Source organism: Takifugu rubripes, chromosome 2 (assembly GCF_901000725.2).
Source record: "Takifugu rubripes chromosome 2, fTakRub1.2, whole genome shotgun sequence".
Taxonomy (NCBI): domain Eukaryota; kingdom Metazoa; phylum Chordata; class Actinopteri; order Tetraodontiformes; family Tetraodontidae; genus Takifugu; species Takifugu rubripes.
The window spans coordinates 3,797,791-3,819,160 of NC_042286.1; the positions used below are offsets into that span (position 1 = coordinate 3,797,791).

The 21,370-nt window shown below is 46.4% G+C and overlaps 5 protein-coding genes and 2 long non-coding RNA genes across 8 annotated transcripts; 5 read left to right on the forward strand and 2 right to left on the reverse strand.

The window, feature by feature from the left end:
• Window positions 1–320: 320 nt before the first annotated feature.
• Window positions 321–3,049, forward strand: LOC115247665 (atypical kinase COQ8A, mitochondrial-like). The gene is made up of 7 exons (XM_029830166.1): window positions 321–537; window positions 771–922; window positions 1,630–1,908; window positions 1,995–2,061; window positions 2,148–2,219; window positions 2,341–2,466; window positions 2,547–3,049. Exons 1-7 carry the CDS (start codon window positions 504–506, stop codon window positions 2,564–2,566), a joined length of 750 nt encoding a protein of 249 aa, XP_029686026.1. The 5' UTR covers window positions 321–503; the 3' UTR covers window positions 2,567–3,049.
• Window positions 3,050–3,175: 126 nt separating this feature from the next.
• Window positions 3,176–9,025, reverse strand: LOC115247604 (plasma alpha-L-fucosidase-like). The gene is made up of 7 exons (XM_029829822.1): window positions 8,758–9,025; window positions 8,218–8,405; window positions 7,799–8,138; window positions 7,524–7,734; window positions 4,085–4,275; window positions 3,901–4,009; window positions 3,176–3,504 (listed from the first exon to the last, which is right to left on the reverse strand). Exons 1-7 carry the CDS (start codon window positions 8,943–8,945, stop codon window positions 3,367–3,369), a joined length of 1,365 nt encoding a protein of 454 aa, XP_029685682.1. The 5' UTR covers window positions 8,946–9,025; the 3' UTR covers window positions 3,176–3,366.
• On the forward strand, window positions 3,411–3,881 carry LOC115247700 (uncharacterized). The gene is made up of 2 exons (XR_003886797.1): window positions 3,411–3,552; window positions 3,624–3,881. It is a non-coding gene; the product is annotated as an uncharacterized lncRNA (long non-coding RNA).
• Window positions 9,026–9,207: 182 nt separating the features above from the next.
• LOC101077839 (putative deoxyribonuclease TATDN3) lies at window positions 9,208–11,352 on the forward strand. 2 transcript variants are annotated; one of them, XM_011614707.2, is made up of 10 exons: window positions 9,208–9,332; window positions 9,445–9,477; window positions 9,565–9,638; window positions 9,720–9,804; window positions 10,036–10,098; window positions 10,195–10,304; window positions 10,417–10,472; window positions 10,553–10,665; window positions 10,916–10,996; window positions 11,100–11,352. In XM_011614707.2, exons 1-10 carry the CDS (start codon window positions 9,216–9,218, stop codon window positions 11,241–11,243), a joined length of 876 nt encoding a protein of 291 aa, XP_011613009.2. In that variant the 5' UTR covers window positions 9,208–9,215; the 3' UTR covers window positions 11,244–11,352. The 2 variants fall into 2 exon arrangements, with proteins under 2 accessions (XP_011613009.2, XP_011613018.2); XM_011614716.2 differs by having other exon boundaries at window positions 10,919–10,996.
• Window positions 11,353–11,842: 490 nt separating this feature from the next.
• LOC115247667 (atypical kinase COQ8A, mitochondrial-like) lies at window positions 11,843–14,590 on the forward strand. The gene is made up of 7 exons (XM_029830174.1): window positions 11,843–12,105; window positions 12,339–12,490; window positions 13,193–13,471; window positions 13,536–13,602; window positions 13,689–13,760; window positions 13,882–14,007; window positions 14,088–14,590. Exons 1-7 carry the CDS (start codon window positions 12,072–12,074, stop codon window positions 14,105–14,107), a joined length of 750 nt encoding a protein of 249 aa, XP_029686034.1. The 5' UTR covers window positions 11,843–12,071; the 3' UTR covers window positions 14,108–14,590.
• Window positions 14,591–14,660: 70 nt separating this feature from the next.
• LOC105418380 (plasma alpha-L-fucosidase-like) lies at window positions 14,661–21,137 on the reverse strand. Its single transcript, XM_029829845.1, has 7 exons — window positions 20,869–21,137; window positions 20,326–20,513; window positions 19,907–20,246; window positions 19,632–19,842; window positions 15,622–15,812; window positions 15,438–15,546; window positions 14,661–15,043 (listed from the first exon to the last, which is right to left on the reverse strand). Exons 1-7 carry the CDS (start codon window positions 21,054–21,056, stop codon window positions 14,906–14,908), a joined length of 1,365 nt encoding a protein of 454 aa, XP_029685705.1. The 5' UTR covers window positions 21,057–21,137; the 3' UTR covers window positions 14,661–14,905.
• On the forward strand, window positions 14,948–15,275 carry LOC115247699 (uncharacterized). Its single transcript, XR_003886792.1, has 2 exons — window positions 14,948–15,092; window positions 15,163–15,275. It is a non-coding gene; the product is annotated as an uncharacterized lncRNA (long non-coding RNA).
• Window positions 21,138–21,370: the final 233 nt, after the last annotated feature.

Sequence of the window (21,370 nt, forward strand, 5' to 3'; positions counted from 1 at the left end):
CATTATGGCAATAAGTACTCACTAAGTCATATATTTAATGGCTGAAACTGTAGAAACCACAGATTTGTATTAATTTGCATGTCCTCCCAACTGTCCTTAGACTTATATTAGTAAAAACAAAACCAAAAAAAACTTGCCATCAATTCTGAGATTGAATCAAACGGAGAGTGACTTTTTACGAGCGTCACTAAACGCCACGCGTGTGCACTTCACGGACCGCCCAGCGGGACACGTCACACTGTGTAGTGGGGCCGGGGTTGACAGGCTCTGCAGCCAGTCTGGAGTTTGCTGGCTGACCAGAACCGTCGGCGGAACGTTCCCTCATTGGTGCGCCGCGGTTAAACTTCCCTGCGGCGTCGCCTCGCTGGAAAAGTTGCGTGTCCTTCAGCGTGTCGTCTTCCTCGCTGCGGGGCTGAAGCTGAGGTGTTTTAGTCCGAAGAGTGTCAAGTCAAGTCAAGGTGAACCGCTGCGCCCCGCTGCAGCCCCCGCACGATGCTCCCCGCATGCTGACGGGGCTGAGAGGACATCTCCTGAGAGGTGAGCGAGTTTGCTTTAATTATGAGGGGAAATCAGCCGTTTAAGTGTTTGATTGAATGATAATGGGGCCGTGTTTGCTCCAAGAGTCTCCAATCTCTTATCGCCCAAGTTAATGTTGCACTTTGGTCAGGATTGAAGGGTGTGTCCCCCCCCCTTCACGTCTGGGATATAGTCATGCTTCATCCTACACGTGTGGGCACAGACGCTTCCATAAACCCTTGTGATTCCTGCAGGTCTGAACATCAGCACCATGACAGGTGACGTTGTGGTCCGGAGGGGCCTGAGCTGGATGAAGCAGGTGGCCTGCAGAGCCCCACAGGAGGGCCTGCACAAACCCACCAGGCAGAGGCTGGTGAACTTCCATCACGCTGCTGGATCAGCAAGGGTGAGCCTGCTTGTGACAGATAGAGTTTCACTAACATGCGATCCAGATTCTTTCTGTGGTTCTGCCCTCATCACCTCATCAACACCAACAAAGCGAAGATACAGCCAATCATACATGTAGGGGGCTCCAGGGACCTTCAGTGGCCCTTGAGCCCATCAATAACCCAGGTCAATATTGCTGTTTAACTTTTAACCGATTCAAATAAGGACACTGAATAAAAAGTTGCTTTTAACGAAATTTATTAATACCAATAAAATCAGCTGTAGCTGCAGGAGGTTTGAGTAATCTGTCTTAAAGGTTTGTGGTTCAAAATTAGAACTTAAATTAGCTCCGTTGTTTTGACAGCTGTAAATAATTAAAAGTCTTTAGTGGATGTGGTCCAAAAGATGGGGGAAGTCAGTCAGGGCTGTGTAATTGAATCCTTAATGTCTAAATTGGAGATATATTTTTGATAATTCCTGCTTGATTAAATACAAATAAAACAGTTACATCTTTACTAAAAAAAAGCCAGCAGCCTTCACTTAGCTTAGCTTAGCTTAGCTTAGCAGCTAACCTGACTATTTAAAGTGTTGTAACAGGAGCCCAGTCTCCATGCTTAATACTAAGATGAGCTAACTTGCTAGTTTTTTAATTTAACAAACATCTTACTTGGGCCAAGAATGCGATGCTACATGTTTTATTTATAGAAATCATAATTTACATTCCAGGAGATTTTGAATAAACCGGAGCTCCACGGAGTGGCGGCAGAGCCAGCTCACAGGTATTCAACCATGGCGGCTTGTTTTGGCGGCGGGGTCATCAGGAGTGTGAACGCTGGGCAGTGGAGCTGCGGTAGAAGGCCCGGACCTAAAAAGGACCACTGGGAGTGGCCCAGGCGACTGTTCTCTAGACACGCCCGGCTGTTCACCCAGGACGACTCTGCGGGGGAGCCGCAGAAATCGGCAGAAAATGCCAAGAAAAAAGACACCAAGCAGCACAAGCAAGCGGTAACGTGATGATCACTGCTGGCTGTTTCCACACCGGACGTGTCGATGCCTTTTTATGTGAATCACGCTCACACTCTGTGTTCCAGCTCAGCGACAGAGCCAGAGAGAGGAAGGTGCCCGTCACTCGGATTGGCCGGCTGGTCAATTTCGGAGGCGAGTGTGTTCACCGGTTTCTAAGTGGGGGTCGCTGAGGTCAACTTTGTTTTTCCTGTTTGTGAGCGACTTGATTCTTTTCGCAGGTTTGGCAGTCGGACTCGGGATCGGCGCCATCGCCGAGGTGGCAAAGAAGACTTTAAGACCCCATCAACAAGGTGATGGGACGATACCTGCTTTGTTGTGATAGCCTGAGGCTGCACTCGCCCCTAATGGCTTCTCACTCTGCCTACATTTTGATTGTGGTTAGAACTTAGCATGTTTTCTCTGTTTTTGAAGGTGATAAACAGTCCATTCTGGACCGTAGTGCCTTCCTCTCTGAAGCCAACGCTGAAAGAATCGTCCGCACGCTTTGTAAAGTCCGCGGTGCTGCTCTGAAAATCGGCCAGATGCTCAGTATTCAAGGTGAGGCGGCTGTTTCATGTGTGCAGCAAGAGCCCGTCTGTCATCTGCCCGTCTCTCTGTTGTTGTTTATTGTGGATCAGCTGTCATGTGCAGGGCCTAAGCTGGGGAAAGCCTGCTGACGGGGGGGTGGGGGGTGGATGCAGGGACGTGAGAACCCCTTGCAAACCCCCCATCTGCACGTCATGGAACATTTGCAGAACAGGGACCTCCCACCTGAAAGGCGTGCAATAGACAGCAGACACAACAGAGAGATCGTCCCTGCAGCGGACGCACCATCTTCGGTGACGAGAACACCGCTGGCCGCTGTAGCGGAGCGGCGGACGGGGCTCACAAAGCGGCGGTAAAACACGGCGTGGCCGCGGTGCTGCGTGTCGAGGAGCAGAGACTTACCGAGGAGGAGGAGATTTCATTTCACCGGTGCCGTTCAGGGCAGGCGTGTTCACCTGGGCCGGCTGTCCGCTGCAGTAGAGTTCGGTTTGCGCCGTCAGTGCTTTAAAATGTCCCGCACGACTGGCGCGTTATTACACATGTGTGCAGCAGAGGGCGCTCATAATAGTCGAGCAGAATACAGTATATATGAAAAGAATTTAAAGAAAATGTAAGTAAAACTCAGTGGTCAAACCACGAAAAAAAACAACAGGAACAAGGATATTTTATTGGGAGGATTTATTTAAAACAAGTGTTTTTTTTGTTTTTTTTAAAAGAATCAGGCACAGGCCTGGAATGAAAAGACAAAAAAACAAGTTTTGAATAGATAGAAATTCACCTTCGGCCATTTAGAAATTATGTTCTGCTGTTTTCCCTTCAAACAGAGAGAAAAAACTTAATCAGTAGGAAATGCAACAATCTCTGAGTTGGTCTTTTGTTCTTGTCCCTCGTGTCACGTGATGTGGTTTCTCTCTAACTGGCACCTGTCAGCTTCAGAGCCCAGGCCCACTGGCAGGGTATCTGCCTGAAGGACAGCTGAGGCAGGAGGACCCTCAGTCCGCTGGGCTTTAAGGGCTCCCACTGCAGATCCCTGTAACCCAGGAGCTCCACCTTGAGAGAAAAAGAGTGATGAACTTCAAGAAAATAAAAACCAAAGGGGTATGTTGTTGAATGCATTATTGCTTTTTATGTTCAGGTTTAATTGGATTTTTCTTTTTTCTTTTTTACAGTTGATGCAGTAATATATAACTATTTGTAATCTTATCAATCGACTGCCAGCAAGAGTATGAAACACGTGAAATAGCGACACCCAGCGGCGTGAATAAACATTACAAGAACATCAGTTCCGGGATGCTGTAGTAATCTCACAACGTTCAAGCACCAATGAGTGACAAATATCATACTCCATCATGTAATCAAAAACACCAGTTAGAGTCATAGACCAAGTGATATCTATTATACATGATTAAAAAGTATGTTGTGTTCTACGCCAATCTCTTATCTTACCTGAGTGTGTCCTTGTGTCACCACAGGCTCACTCAGAATCACAGAACCATTCACTGGCCACTCCAGTAGGATAGCAAAGATGCTTTTCCCTTGCGGTTTGAAAGTGTACCTGTGGAAAATTTGCTCCATTAAAAATTTATTTAGGAAGTCACGTGCGCCTACAGTCAAATGGCCAAGCACCGACCACAGGTTGGGAGTGATGGTGTCATTCTGAGCCCTCCATGTAGTCGTGTTGTAGATAGCTTCCCCGTTGACCTTCAGCCACATGCCCATCTGCCTCAGACGCTCCTCGAAGATGGGGGCAATCCTTCCGTCGTGTGTTGGACCGATATTCATCAGCAGGTTCCCGCCAAGAGACACAGTCTTCACCAAAATCTGACACAAACAAACACAGGGAAAATTTAAGGAAATTGTATTTATTACATCTATGCAAATATTTTATTGATATTTGAATGAAATGCCAAGACACATGGACAAAATATGCAATGTTCTGAAAATGACCCAGCAGAGGGCGCTGTCTACCTCTAAACTACCATAAGTATAAAGAATGTTCAGATTAATTAGTTTGACAAGCTTATCCAAGGTAGTTTTCTCTGTCAACTGGACTGGGTTTCTTCTCTTGAAGACGTTTCGCCTTCTATCCAGAAGGCTTCTTCAGTTCTGAAATCGCTGGGGAGAGAGCTTGAAAATATATAGCCCCTGTGGACCATCTGCATGCTAATGATCCGGGTGGTCACCTGAGAGTCGTTAGCAGGGTCGTTGGTCGGGTCGTTCACCTAGTTTCTGTTGAGATGTCTCCCCTTTGTCTGCTGGGTCACATGGTGGTGAGTCTCCAGGTCTCTTGGAATGGTGTGAATGTTTGGTTTGCTGTTGGAAGGAGTGGAGGACTGCATTGTATGTGGGTGACAGGAAGTGCCTCAGGCCACCACCTCTGTTTAAGGATGGTTTTTCCAGTTTGACATGGATAGCTGCCTTGACTCCCCTTTCAAACCAGCGGTCTTCTCTGGCCAGTATCCTTACTTGGCTGTCCTCGAAGGAGGGCCCACTCTCCTTTAGGTGTAGGTGGACTGCTGAATCCTGACCCGAAGAGGTGGCACGTCTGTGTTGTGCCATTCTTCTGTGGAGAGGTTGTTTGGTTTCCCCAATGTACAGTTCCTTGCATTTCTCCTGGCACTGTACAGCATAAACAACATTACTTTGTTTGGGTCTTGGTGTCTTGTCCTTTGGGTGTACTAACCTCTGTCTGAGAGTGTTGCTGGGTTTGAACTGAACCAGTATGTCGTGTTTCTGGAGGATCCTCCTAAACTCCTCAGAGACTCCAGACAGGTAGGGGATGGAAACGCTGCGGCGTTTGTTTCTCTCCTCCTCTCCTTTGCTGAGGTCTTGCTTTCTTGAGGTTTTGGTGAAGGCCCAGTCTGGGTAGCCACATGTTTTGAGAGCTGTCTTAATGTGGTCCTGTTCCTTCTTTCTGCCTTGGGATGTGGTGGGTATTTCTCTGGCCCGGTGTTGGAGAGTTCTGATCACTCCCAACTTGTGTTCCAGTGGGTGGTGAGAGTCAAACTGGAGGTACTGGTCAGTATGTGTAGGTTGCCAACCATGGGCGACAAGATGGAGGCCAAGTATTTGGAAATGTTGTAGGTTACAGAATTGATGCTGCTTACTATGGGTCTGAGAGGGGTCCCTGGTTTGTGGATCTTGGGCAATCCATAAATGCAAGGGATGGTTTCTCCTGGATATAGACGGTAGTATTGTGGTCTGTGATGTTCTGTCTTACTACAGAAACTGGAAAAGGATAAAGCCATTGACAGACCACAATACTACCGTCTATATCCAGGAGAAACCCCTCTCAGACCCATAGTAAGCAGCATCAATTCTGTAACCTACAACATTTCCAAATACTTGGCCTCCATCTTGTCGCCCATGGTTGGCAACACCCCACACCACATCAAAAACTCCCAAGACTTTGCTCAAAAAGTCGTTGGACTCACACTACTTCCAGAAGAGACTATGGTATCTTATGATGTCACGTCACTCTTCACGTGCATCCCCACCGCCAGCGCCATAGACACCATCCACAAGCACCTTCTATTGGACAAGAATCTTACAGAAAGAACAACCTTAACACCGGCCCAAATCTGCACCATGCTGGACCTGGGTTTGAACACCACCTATTTCCAGTACAGAGAAGGCTTCTACAGGCAGAAACATGGCTGTGCCATGGGCTCACCAGTATCCCCCATAGTTGCCAATCTATACATGGAGAAGGTGGAATCCCAGGCCCTGACATCCTTCACAGGAACTGCGCCAAGCCACTGGTTCAGGTATGTGGATGACACCTGGGTCAAAATTCAAACACAAGAATTGGAAGCGTTCTCCGATCACCTCAACAAAACAGACGAGCATGTAAAATTCACCCGGGAAGATGTAAAAGGAAACAGTCTGGCCTTTCTGGACTGCGCGGTCAAGATCACTGAGGACAGAAATCTCACCATCGAAGTCTACAGGAAACCTACACATACTGACCAGTACCTCCAGTTTGACTCTCACCACCCACTGGAACACAAGTTGGGAGTGATCAGAACTCTCCAACACCGGGCCAGAGAAATACCCACCACATCCCAAGGCAGAAAGAAGGAACAGGACCACATTAAGACAGCTCTCAAAACATGTGGCTACCCAGACTGGGCCTTCACCAAAACCTCAAGAAAGCGAGACCTCAGCAAAGGAGAGGAGGAGAGAAACAAACGCCGCAGCGTTTCCATCCCCTACCTGTCTGGAGTCTCGGAGAAGTTTAGGAGGATCCTCCAGAAACACGACATACCGGTTCATTTCAAACCCAGCAACACTCTCAGACAGAGGTTAGTACACCCAAAGGACAAGACACCAAGACCCAAACAAAGTAATGTTGTTTATGCTGTACAGTGCCAGGAGGAATGCAAGGAACTGTACATTGGGGAAACCAAACAACCACTCCACAGAAGAATGGCACAACACAGACGTGCCACCTCTTCGGGTCAGGATTCAGCAGTCCACTTACACTTAAAGGAGAGTGGGCACTCCTTCGAGGACAGCCAAGTACGGATACTGGCCAGAGAAGACCGCTGGTTTGAGAGGGGTGTCAAGGAAACCATCCATGTCAAACTGGAAAAACCATCCTTAAACAGAGGTGGTGGCCTGAGGCACTTCCTGTCACCCACATACAATGCAGTCCTCCACTCCTTCCAACAGCAAACCAAACATTCACACCATTCCAAGAGACCTGGAGACTCACCACCATGTGACCCAGCAGACAAAGGAGAGACATCTCAACAGAAACTAGGTGAACGACCCGACCAACGACCCTGCTAACGACTCTCAGGTGACCACCCGGATCATTAGCATGCAGATGGTCCACAGGGGCTATATATTTTCAAGCTCTCTCCCCAGCGATTTCAGAACTGAAGAAGCCTTCTGGATAGAAGGCGAAACGTCTTCAAGAGAAGAAACCCAGTCCAGTTGACAGAGAAAACTACCTTGGATACAATGACCTGGATGACTGAGAATTTACACAGACATTTTGACAAGCTTAAAAATGCGTGACACTGCCATTATAACACATAGCCATGAAAACAAACATCTCTCACCGCCACGAGCTGCTCAATGCTGAGGTAGTCACTCAGGGGAGCGTTTCGCCTGTAACCCCAGGACCTAATGTCAATTGTCATGCAGTTTTCCCATTTGTGCTTGATCGGATGTTCTGGTATGTAACGATCAATGCCGGTATAAAATCCTCCGTGGGTGCAAATGGAACCATAACCCCAACGGTCATTGGTCACAACTGTGTCTCGAACTGGACTGTGAGGAAAGCGCGCATCATCATCATGTTGAACTGGATAAAATACATTATAAAATAAAATACCTGTCGTTGTAGAGCCAGGCTAAGAAGCCAGTGCTGTTCCAATAGGTATCTGGTGCGTCACCATCCCCATCAGACCACAGCACCTCTGGTTTGTACTTGAGGATGAGCTCGTAAAGCTCAGGTAGAGTTTTCATTGTGGGAAAGTAGTTGGTAGTGAAAACATTGGCAGCATCTGCTTTATAGAGGGGATTAAACCATTCAAAGAGAGAATGGTACAGCCCCACTCGGAGGTCACCGTTAGCACGGACGGCGGTCACCACTTCATCCACCAGATCTCTTTTTGGTCCAACATCCACTGCATTCCAGTTCCAGGAGTTCTTTGAGCCCCACAGTGTGAATCCTGGAAATAGTCAAAAGCCAATATTACGCACTTGTATGTGGAATTATATCCTCTTTAACATTTTGATCATGTCCCAAACCTTCATGGTGCTTGGTGGTCAAAACCACATACTTTGCTCCAGATGAGGCGAGGATATCCGTCCATTCCTTGGCATCAAAGAACTCAGCGGTGAACTGAGGAGCAAAATCTTGATACTTGAAATCTGGAGGATAATTTTTCTGCATAAACTCAACATATGGCTTCATCTTTTCTTTCTCCCAATACCACCTAGAATGGAAAACAATGCAAAACAAAAATCCACATTACTGCACAACCAAATATCATGTACTTCTGATAAGGACCATGGTTAAAAAGAGTTATTGCATTTAAATGTGAAGCATTAAACATCTGATACATAATTAAAGACCTGCAGTAAAAGCACATAGATCAGTTTCAGAGAAGTTGCATTTAATTACCTCTACAATCATAAAAATGCTTCCATATAATTCCATGTGTCTTTGACCTCTCTAGGAAATAAAGTTGCTGCATTAAACTTTTTTTTTCTTCTTATTGATCATGGTGCAAATGTGAGACTGCAAAGCACCCACAATAAGCTGCTAGAATTGTGTTGGACACCCACCAGAACCACTCGCTGCCGAAACTCGGAACGGAGAAAACTCCCCAGTGGATGAAGATCCCGAACTTGGCCTGGTCGTACCATTCTGGCAGCGGGCGGGAGTCGATGGATTTCCAGTTCGGTTCGTATCTAATCGCTGTGCCTGTACCACAAAACAGAAACGACACTACGAAACTAACGGCTAGAAACATTTCGAGCTGGACCAGTTGGTGACCAAAACCCAAAAAGCTACCACCAAATGACTGTCACATGATAAAGAGAAGGCAGGTGACAAAGGTACCTAACGAGCCTAACGAGTAAGTACAACTTCCTTAAGATACGGATACGGTTTGATTTGTGTCATTGTATGAAGGCGGTATAATACCAGCTATCAGATATTTGAGAAGGCAGCTACTCCGGCCAACGCTGGGTTATAAATTAGGCGCCTCTTTAAAAATAAAAAATAAAAAATAAATCTGCGCATGCGCAGAGATGATCTGTTTGCGGAAGTGGCTCGATGCTTTGTTATTGAAAGGCGTCCACACATGCAGGGGTACATAGACTGCCACTGTCATATCTCTGCGAGGGATTTCGACAAGGTATGACTGCCTGACTGTATAACACTGTCCTAAAAACATAGGGGAATGTTTTGATTGAACTTGATTCCAAATATGTGTCACGGATTTACGTTTTTTTTATTCTCTTTATCAGGATATCGATGAAGTGATTAAAAATTCGCAAAAGGTGGGACGTTTCGCCCAAGAAACTTCTCATATCTGCAATAGGTACTGCTGATTTTTACGTTAATTTCTGTGCCATGTTATCCCAAAGGCCGGATTATTGGCGCTTTTAGCTGTGGCTGAGCATGCTGGAGAGTTTGACAGGATTATTGACCTGTCACAAAGGTACCTTAACTGCAACATCTCCAGCCTAACAAATGGTCGCCTTTCTTACTTATTTCTTCCCGTCCTCTCTCGTTTTCCTAGATTCCCAGGGTTTATTTTTCCCTGCCTCGGAGTCCACCCTGTTCAAGAAGTCTCCCCTGGGCAGCAGAGAGGAGCTGTTCTTCAGGTAGATTTAAGGGTCATTTTACCCAAATGACCAAACCAGGCAGCTGACAAGTTTTCAGCTACTGTGCTTTTTACCTCAAAATGTAAAGCAAATTACTAGGAACTGAAAGCGTTTGATAAAGTTTCAGGACTCTACAGTTGACAACAAAGACCTGGTTTTATGCACATCTGTAATAAAACAGGGTTACAGCCAATTGCACAAATCTATCCCCATTACCTTTCCATTATGTAGGATCTAGATGCTGCTTTACCCCTAATAGAGAGGTACAGAGACCACCTTGTTGCCATCGGAGAGGTAATAATAGTATTTGTATTGCAAATTCAAGAAACATTTTTTGGCCTGATCATTTGTATTTCCGATTTTTTATTCATTTATTTTTTGCTATTTCAGGTAGGTTTGGATTTTACACCCCGATATGTCAGCGGAGACGCTGAGAAGGACAACCAGAGGCAGGTCCTTATTCGTCAGGCTCAGCTAGCAAAGGAACTGGATCTCCCTCTGTGAGTCAAATGATCATTGAAATCATTGCACGGATGCACAAATGGATCTATTGGTAGAGTCTCTCTACCTGTGCATGAACATAATAGAAATAAGAAATGTTTATATTGCTAGAAATGTCCATTCACGGTCTGCGGGGAGGCCCACCATCCACCTCCTGAAAGAACAAGGTAAACAGCTGTTTACGTTCTACAGCCTGTTGAGTGACCGTTACCGAGAACGCAGTTGTAATTCCTCTGGCTTCCACCAGGGGTCGAAAAGGCTTTGCTCCATGCCTTTGATGGGAAACCCTCTGTTGCCATGGAGGGAGTGAAGGCTGGCTATTATTTTTCTATACCGCCCTCTATAATTCGCAGTGAGCAGGTACAGCAGAGCGCACTGCACATACTACACATTCATATTTGTGATATATGTGTGCAAATGTGGGTAAAAACCAGGCGTCTACACAGATATCCGTGTCCTTTATATGCCAGCACGTACAGATTACATAGCCCAAGCCTGACATGGCGTCAGCTCAGATAGCACAAACTTGTTTACTTGGCTCATACTAGCTGACTTTATCACTTGGGGTGTTAATAATTAATGATGGCTTCTTTTTGTATTTTCCATCAAGAAGCAGAAACTCGTAAAACAGCTGCCACTGGAGAACATCTGCCTAGAAACCGATTCGCCTGCTCTGGGCCCAGAAAAGCAGGTAGTTTGTCCCCTCAGATTCAAGTAAAGTTGGTTCTGATGCCATTTTATTCTTGGCTGTTAAATAAATGTATCATTTTCTCTGTTTTTTGCCATCATCGCAGGTGAGAAATGAGCCCGGTAACATCTGTATATCTGCTGAGTACATCAGTAAAATCAAAGGGGTGTCGCTGCAGAAGGTGATGGAGGCGACAACACAGAATGCTCTCCGACTCTTTCCAAAGTTAAAATCCGTCGTCAGACCCTGACCGTCTTAAAAATATAACTTAATCATTTGGACCTGACTGAATTATTCAGATATACTCAAGAATCATTCATTAAGCCTGCAAAAGTGTTAAATAAATCTCATGTGAATTATATGGCATTATTCTTGAATGATGATGCTTTTTCCACATCCCTGCTGCATCTAAACCCCTTGTTTTCATAAAATGTGGGGTGGTTTTCATATTAACATCAGCAAATCTCAGCAGAGCTTCGAATGAATGTGGTTTCTCATCCCGCCTGCGTGTCAGTGGTAAAATATATACAGGCTTTTTAACAAAAACAGACAAATCTGTTCACTGCTGGGTGGAACATTATGGCAATAAGTACTCACTAAGTCATATATTTAATGGCTGAAACTGTAGAAACCACAGATTTGTATTAATTTGCATGTCCTCCCAACTGTCCTTAGACTTATATTAGTAAAAACAAAACCAAAAAAAACTTGCCATTAATTCTGAGATTGAATCAAACGGAGAGTGACTTTTTACGAGCGTCACTAAACGCCACGCGTGTGCACTTCACGGACCGCCCAGCGGGACACGTCACGCTGTGTAGTGGGGCCGGGGTTGACAGGCTCTGCAGCCAGTCTGGAGTTTGCTGGCTGACCAGAACCGTCGGCGGAACGTTCCCTCATTGGTGCGCCGCGGTTAAACTTCCCTGCGGCGTCGCCTCGCTGGAAAAGTTGCGTGTCCTTCAGCGTGTCGGCTTCCTCGCTGCGGGGCTGAAGCTGAGGTGTTTTAGTCCGAAGAGTGTCAAGTCAAGTCAAGGTGAACCGCTGCGCCCCGCTGCAGCCCCCGTACGATGCTCCCCGCATGCTGACGGGGCTGAGAGGACATCTCCTGAGAGGTGAGCGAGTTTGCTTTAATTATGAGGGGAAATCAGCCGTTTAAGTGTTTGATTGAATGATAATGGGGCCGTGTTTGCTCCAAGAGTCTCCAATCTCTTATCGCCCAAGTTAATGTTGCACTTTGGTCAGGATTGAAGGGTGTGTCCCCCCCCCTTCACGTCTGGGATATAGTCATGCTTCATCCTACACGTGTGGGCACAGACGCTTCCATAAACCCTTGTGATTCCTGCAGGTCTGAACATCAGCACCATGACAGGTGACGTTGTGGTCCGGAGGGGCCTGAGCTGGATGAAGCAGGTGGCCTGCAGAGCCCCACAGGAGGGCCTGCACAAACCCACCAGGCAGAGGCTGGTGAACTTCCATCACGCTGCTGGATCAGCAAGGGTGAGCCTGCTTGTGACAGATAGAGTTTCACTAACATGCGATCCAGATTCTTTCTGTGGTTCTGCCCTCATCACCTCATCAACACCAACAAAGCAAAGATACAGCCAATCATACATGTAGGGGGCTCCAGGGACCTTCAGTGGCACTTGAGCCCATCAATAACCCAGGTCAATATTGCTGTTTAACTTTTAACCGATTCAAATAAGGACACTGAATAAAAAGTTGCTTTTAACGAAATTTATTAATACCAATGAAATCAGCTGTAGCTGCAGGAGGTTTGAGTAATCTGTCTTAAAGGTTTGTGGTTCAAAATTAGAACTTAAATTAGCTCAGTTGTTTTGACAGCTGTAAATAATTAAAAGTCTTTAGTGGATGTGGTCCAAAAGATGGGGGAAGTCAGTCAGGGCTGTGTAATTGAATCCTTAATGTCTAAATTAGAGATATATTTTTGATAATTCCTGCTTGATTAAATACAAATAAAACGGTTACATCTTTACTAAAAAAAAGCCAGCAGCCTTCACTTAGCTTAGCTTAGCTTAGCAGCTAACCTGACTATTTAAAGTGTTGTAACAGGAGCCCAGTCTCCATGCTTAATACTAAGATGAGCTAACTTGCTAGTTTTTTAATTTAACAAACATCTTACTTGGGCCAAGAATGCGATGCTACATGTTTTATTTATAGAAATCATAATTTACATTCCAGGAGATTTTGAATAAACCGGAGCTCCACGGAGTGGCGGCAGAGCCAGCTCACAGGTATTCAACCATGGCGGCTTGTTTTGGCGGCGGGGTCATCAGGAGTGTGAACGCTGGGCAGTGGAGCTGCGGTAGAAGGCCCGGACCTAAAAAGGACCACTGGGAGTGGCCCAGGCGGCTGTTCTCTAGACACGCCCGGCTGTTCACCCAGGACGACTCTGCGGGGGAGCCGCAGAAATCGGCAGAAAATGCCAAGAAAAAAGACACCAAGCAGCACAAGCAAGCGGTAACGTGATGATCACTGTGTCGATGCCTTTTTATGTGAATCACGCTCACACTCTGTGTTCCAGCTCAGCGACAGAGCCAGAGAGAGGAAGGTGCCCGTCACTCGGATTGGCCGGCTGGTCAATTTCGGAGGCGAGTGTGTTCACCGGTTTCTAAGTGGGGGTCGCTGAGGTCAACTTTGTTTTTCCTGTTTGTGAGCGACTTGATTCTTTTCGCAGGTTTGGCAGTCGGACTCGGGATCGGCGCCATCGCCGAGGTGGCAAAGAAGACTTTAAGACCCCATCAACAAGGTGATGGGACGATACCTGCTTTGTTGTGATAGCCTGAGGCTGCACTCGCCCCTAATGGCTTCTCACTCTGCCTACATTTTGATTGTGGTTAGAACTTAGCATGTTTTCTCTGTTTTTGAAGGTGATAAACAGTCCATTCTGGACCGTAGTGCCTTCCTCTCTGAAGCCAACGCTGAAAGAATCGTCCGCACGCTTTGTAAAGTCCGCGGTGCTGCTCTGAAAATCGGCCAGATGCTCAGTATTCAAGGTGAGGCGGCTGTTTCATGTGTGCAGTAAGAGCCCGTCTGTCATCTGCCCGTCTCTCTGTTGTTGTTTATTGTGGATCAGCTGTCATGTGCAGGGCCTAAGCTGGGGAAAGCCTGCTGACGGGGGGTGGGGGGTGGGATGCAGGGACGTGAGAACCCCTTGCAAACCCCCCATCTGCACGTCATGGAACATTTGCAGAACAGGGACCTCCCACCTGAAAGGTGTGCAATAGACAGCAGACACAACAGAGAGATCGTCCCTGCAGCGGACGCACCATCTTCGGTGACGAGAACACCGCTGGCCGCTGTAGCGGGGCGGCGGACGGGGCTCACAAAGCGGCGGTAAAACACGGCGTGGCCGCGGTGCTGCGTGTCGAGGAGCAGAGACTTACCGAGGAGGAGGAGATTTCATTTCACCGGTGCCGTTCAGGGCAGGCGTGTTCACCTGGGCCGGCTGTCCGCTGCAGTAGAGTTCGGTTTGCGCCGTCAGTGCTTTAAAATGTCCCGCACGACTGGCGCGTTATTACACATGTGTGCAGCAGAGGGCGCTCATAATAGTCGAGCAGAATACAGTATATATGAAAAGAATTTAAAGAAAATTTAAGTAAAACTCAGTGGTCAAACCACGAAAAAAAACATAACAGGAACAAGGATATTTTATTGGGAGGATTTATTTAAAACAAGTGTTTATTATTTTTTAAAAGAATCAGGCACAGGCCTGGAATGAAAAGACAAAAAAACAAGTTTTGAATAGATAGAAATTCACCTTCGGCCATTTAGAAATTATGTTCTGCTCTTTTCCCTTCAAACAGACAGAAAAAACTTAATCAGTAGGAAATGCAACAATCTCTGAGTTGGTCTTTTGTTCTTGTCCCTCGTGTCACGTGATGTGGTTTCTCTCTAACTGGCACCTGTCAGCTTCAGAGCCCAGGCCCACTGGCAGGGTATCTGCCTGAAGGACAGCTGAGGCAGGAGGACCCTCAGTCCGCTGGGCTTTAAGGGCTCCCACTGCAGATCCCTGTAACCCAGGAGCTCCACCTTGAGAGGGAAAAGAGTGATGAACTTCAAGAAAATAAAAACCAAAGGGGTATGTTGTTGAATGCATTATTGCTTTTTATGTTCAGGTTTAATTGGATTTTTCTTTTTCTTTTTTACAGTTGATGCAGTAATATATAACTATTTGTAATCTTATCAATCGACTGCCAGCAAGAGTATGAAACACGTGAAATAGCGACACCCAGCGGCGTGAATAAACATTACAAGAACATCAGTTCCGGGATGCTGAAGTAATCTCACAACGTTCAAGCACCAATGAGTGACAAATATCATACTCCATCATGTAATCAAAAACACCAGTTAGTCATAGACCAAGTGATATCTATTATACATGATTAAAAAGTATGTTGTGTTCTACGCCAATCTCTTATCTTACCTGAGTGTGTCCTTGTGTCACCACAGGCTCACTCAGAATCACAGAACCATTCACTGGCCACTCCACTAGGATAGCAAAGATGCTTTTCCCTTGCGGTTTGAAAGTGTACCTGTGGAAAATTTGCTCCATTAAAAATTTATTTAGGAAGTCACGTGCGCCTACAGTCAAATAGCCAAGCACCGACCACAGGTTGGGAGTGATGGTGTCATTCTGAGCCCTCCATGTAGTCGTGTTGTAGATAGCTTCCCCGTTGACCTTCAGCCACATGCCCATCTGCCTCAGACGCTCCTCGAAGATGGGGGCAATCCTTCCGTCGTGTGTTGGACCGATATTCATCAGCAGGTTCCCGCCAAGAGACACAGTCTTCACCAAAATCTGACACAAACAAACACAGGGAAATTTTAAGGAAATTGTATTTATTACATCTATGCAAATATTTTATTGATATTTGAATGAAATGCCAAGACACATGGACAAAATATGCAATGTTCTGAAAATGACCCAGCAGAGGGCGCTGTCTACCTCCAAACTACCATAAGTATAAAGAATGTTCAGATTAATTAGTTTGACAAGCTTATCCAAGGTAGTTTTCTCTGTCAACTGGACTGGGTTTCTTCTCTTGAAGACGTTTCACCTATCCAGAAGGCTTCTTCAGTTCTGAACTCGCTGGGGAGAGAGCTTGAAAATATATAGCCCCTGTGGACCATCTGCATGCTAATGATCTGGGTGGTCACCTGAGAGTCGTTAGCAGGGTCGTTGGTCGGGTCGTTCACCTAGTTTCTGTTGAGATGTCTCTCCTTTGTCTGCTGTGTCACATGGTGGTGAGTCTCCAGGTCTCTTGGAATGGTGTGAATGTTTGGTTTGCTGTTGGAAGGAGTGGAGGACTGCATTGTATGTGGGTGACAGGAAGTGCCTCAGGCCACCACCTCTGTTTAAGGATGGTTTTTCCAGTTTGACATGGATAGCTGCCTTGACTCCCCTTTCAAACCAGCGGTCTTCTCTGGCCAGTATCCTTACTTGGCTGTCCTCGAAGGAGGGCCCACTCTCCTTTAGGTGTAAGTGGACTGCTGAATCCTGACCCGAAGAGGTGGCACGTCTGTGTTGTGCCATTCTTCTGTGGAGTGGTTGTTTGGTTTCCCCAATGTACAGTTCCTTGCATTTCTCCTGGCACTGTACAGCATAAACAACATTACTTTGTTTGGGTCTTGGTGTCTTGTCCTTTGGGTGTACTAACCTCTGTCTGAGAGTGTTGCTGGGTTTGAACTGAACCGGTATGTCGTGTTTCTGGAGGATCCTCCTAAACTTCTCCGAGACTCCAGACAGGTAGGGGATGGAAACGCTGCGGCGTTTGTTTCTCTCCTCCTCTCCTTTGCTGAGGTCTTGCTTTCTTGAGGTTTTGGTGAAGGCCCAGTCTGGGTAGCCACATGTTTTGAGAGCTGTCTTAATGTGGTCCTGTTCCTTCTTTCTGCCTTGGGATGTGGTGGGTATTTCTCTGGCCCGGTGTTGGAGAGTTCTGATCACTCCCAACTTGTGTTCCAGTGGGTGGTGAGAGTCAAACTGGAGGTACTGGTCAGTATGTGTAGGTTTCCTGTAGACTTCGATGGTGAGATTTCTGTCCTCAGTGATCTTGACCGCGCAGTCCAGAAAGGCCAGACTGTTTCCTTTTACATCTTCCCGGGTGAATTTTACATGCTCGTCTGTTTTGTTGAGGTGATCGGAGAACGCTTCCAATTCTTGTGTTTGAATTTTGACCCAGGTGTCATCCACATACCTGAACCAGTGGCTTGGCGCAGTTCCTGTGAAGGATGTCAGGGCCTGGGATTCCACCTTCTCCATGTATAGATTGGCAACTATAGGGGATACTGGTGAGCCCATGGCACAGCCATGTTTCTGCCTGTAGAAGCCTTCTCTGTACTGGAAATAGGTGGTGTTCAAACACAGGTCCAGCATGGTGCAGATTTGGGCCGGTGTTAAGGTTGTTCTTTCTGTAAGATTCTTGTCCAATAGAAGGTGCTTGTGGATGGTGTCTATGGCGCTGGCGGTGGGGATGCACGTGAAGAGTGACGTGACATCATAAGATACCATAGTCTCTTCTGGAAGTAGTGTGAGTCCAACGACTTTTTGAGCAAAGTCTTGGGAGTTTTTGATGTGGTGTGGGGTGTTGCCAACCATGGGCGACAAGATGGAGGCCAAGTATTTGGAAATGTTGTAGGTTACAGAATTGATGCTGCTTACTATGGGTCTGAGAGGGGTCCCTGGTTTGTGGATCTTGGGCAATCCATAAATGCAAGGGATGGTTTCTCCTGGATATAGACGGTAGTATTGTGGTCTGTGATGTTCTGTCTTACTACAGAAACTGGAAAAGGATAAAGCCATTGACAGACCACAATACTACCGTCTATATCCAGGAGAAACCCCTCTCAGACCCATAGTAAGCAGCATCAATTCTGTAACCTACAACATTTCCAAATACTTGGCCTCCATCTTGTCGCCCATGGTTGGCAACACCCCACACCACATCAAAAACTCCCAAGACTTTGCTCAAAAAGTCGTTGGACTCACACTACTTCCAGAAGAGACTATGGTATCTTATGATGTCACGTCATTTTTCACGTGCATCCCCACCGCCAGCGCCATAGACACCATCCACAAGCACCTTCTATTGGACAAGAATCTTACAGAAAGAACAACCTTAACACCGGCCCAAATCTGCACCATGCTGGACCTGGGTTTGAACACCACCTATTTCCAGTACAGAGAAGGCTTCTACAGGCAGAAACATGGCTGTGCCATGGGCTCACCAGTATCCCCCATAGTTGCCAATCTATACATGGAGAAGGTGGAATCCCAGGCCCTGACATCCTTCACAGGAACTGCGCCAAGCCACTGGTTCAGGTATGTGGATGACACCTGGGTCAAAATTCAAACACAAGAATTGGAAGCGTTCTCCGATCACCTCAACAAAACAGACGAGCATGTAAAATTCACCCGGGAAGATGTAAAAGGAAACAGTCTGGCCTTTCTGGACTGCGCGGTCAAGATCACTGAGGACAGAAATCTCACCATCGAAGTCTACAGGAAACCTACACATACTGACCAGTACCTCCAGTTTGACTCTCACCACCCACTGGAACACAAGTTGGGAGTGATCAGAACTCTCCAACACCGGGCCAGAGAAATACCCACCACATCCCAAGGCAGAAAGAAGGAACAGGACCACATTAAGACAGCTCTCAAAACATGTGGCTACCCAGACTGGGCCTTCACCAAAACCTCAAGAAAGCAAGACCCCAGCAAAGGAGAGGAGGAGAGAAACAAACGCCGCAGCGTTTCCATCCCCTACGTGTCCGGAGTCTCTGAGGAGTTTAGGAGGATCCAGAAACACGACATACTGGTTCAGTTCAAACCCAGCAACACTCTCAGACAGAGGTTAGTACACCCAAAGGACAAGACACCAAGACCCAAACAATGTAATGTTGTTTATGCTGTACAGTGCCAGGAGGAATGCAAGGAACTGTACATTGGGGAAACCAAACAACCTCTCCACAGAAGAATGGCACAACACAGACGTGCCACCTCTTCGGGTCAGGATTCAGCAGTCCACTTACACTTAAAGGAGAGTGGGCCCTCCTTCGAGGACAGCCAAGTACGGATACTGGCCAGAGAAGACCGCTGGTTTGAAAGGGGAGTCAAGGCAGCTATCCATGTCAAACTGGAAAAACCATCCTTAAACAGAGGTGGTGGCCTGAGGCACTTCCTGTCACCCACATACAATGCAGTCCTCCACTCCTTCCAACAGCAAACCAAACATTCACACCATTCCAAGAGACCTGGAGACTCACCACCATGTGACCCAGCAGACAAAGGAGAGACATCTCAACAGAAACTAGGTGAACGACCCGACCAACGACCCTGCTAACGACTCTCAGGTGACCACCCGGATCATTAGCATGCAGATGGTCCACAGGGGCTATATATTTTCAAGCTCTCTCCCCAGCGATTTCAGAACTGAAGAAGCCTTCTGGATAGAAGGCGAAACGTCTTCAAGAGAAGAAACCCAGTCCAGTTGACAGAGAAAACTACCTTGGATACAATGACCTGGATGACTGAGAATTTACACAGACATTTTGACAAGCTTAAAAATGCGTGACACTGCCATTATAACACATAGCCATGAAAACAAACATCTCTCACCGCCACGAGCTGCTCAATGCTGAGGTAGTCACTCAGGGGAGCGTTTCGCCTGTAACCCCAGGACCTAATGTCAATTGTCATGCAGTTTTCCCATTTGTGCTTGATCGGATGTTCTGGTATGTAACGATCAATGCCGGTATAAAATCCTCCGTGGGTGCAAATGGAACCATAACCCCAACGGTCATTGGTCACAACTGTGTCTCGAACTGGACTGTGAGGAAAGCGCGCATCATCATCATGTTGAACTGGATAAAATACATTATAAAATAAAATACCTGTCGTTGTAGAGCCAGGCTAAGAAGCCAGTGCTGTTCCAATAGGTATCTGGTGCGTCACCATCCCCATCAGACCACAGCACCTCTGGTTTGTACTTGAGGATGAGCTCGTAAAGCTCAGGTAGAGTTTTCATTGTGGGAAAGTAGTTGGTAGTGAAAACATTGGCAGCATCTGCTTTATAGAGGGGATTAAACCATTCAAAGAGAGAATGGTACAGCCCCACTCGGAGGTCACCGTTAGCACGGACGGCGGTCACCACTTCATCCACCAGATCTCTTTTTGGTCCAACATCCACTGCATTCCAGTTCCAGGAGTTCTTTGAGCCCCACAGTGTGAATCCTGGAAATAGTCAAAAGCCAATATTACACACTTGTATGTGGAATTATATCCTCTTTAACATTTTGATCATGTCCCAAACCTTCATGGTGCTTGGTGGTCAAAACCACATACTTTGCTCCAGATGAGGCGAGGATATCCGTCCATTCCTTGGCATCAAAGAACTCAGCGGTGAACTGAGGAGCAAAATCTTGATACTTGAAATCTGGAGGATAATTGTTCTGCATAAACTCAACATATGGCTTCATCTTTTCTTTCTCCCAAAACCACCTAGAATGGAAAACAATACAAAACAAAAATCCACATTACTGCACAACCAAATATCATGTACTTCTGATAAGGACCATGGTTAAAGAGAGTTATTGCATTTAAATGTGAAGCATTAAACATCTGATACATAATTAAAGACCTGCAGTAAAAGCACATAGATCAGTTTCAGAGAAGCTGCATTTAATTACCTCTACAATCATAAAAATGCTTCCATATAATTCCATGTGTCTTTGACCTCTCTAGGAAATAAAGTTGCTGCATTAAACTTTTTTTTTTTTCTTCTTATTGATCATGGTGCAAATGTGAGACTGCAAAGCACCCACAATAAGCTACTAGAATTGTGTTGGACACCCACCAGAACCACTCGCTGCCGAAACTCGGAACGGAGAAAACTCCCCAGTGGATGAAGATCCCGAACTTGGCCTGGTCGTACCATTCTGGCAGCGGGCGGGAGTCGATGGATTTCCAGTTCGGTTCGTATCTAATCGCTGTGCCTGTACCACAAAACAGAAACGACACTACGAAACTAACGGCTAGAAACATTTCGAGCTGGACCAGTTGGTGACCAAAACCCAAAAAGCTACCACCAAATGACTGTCACATGATAAAGAGAAGGCAGGTGACAAAGGTACCTAACGAGCCTAACGAGTAAGTACAACTTCCTTAAGATACGGATACGGTTTGATTTGTGTCATTGTATGAAGGCGGTATAATACCAGCTATCAGACATTTGAGAAGGCAGCTACTCCGGCCAACGCTGGGTTCTAAATTAGGCGCCTCTTTAAAAAAAAATAAATAAATAATAATAATAATAATAATCAGCGCATGCGCAGAGATGATCTGTTTGCGGAAGTGGC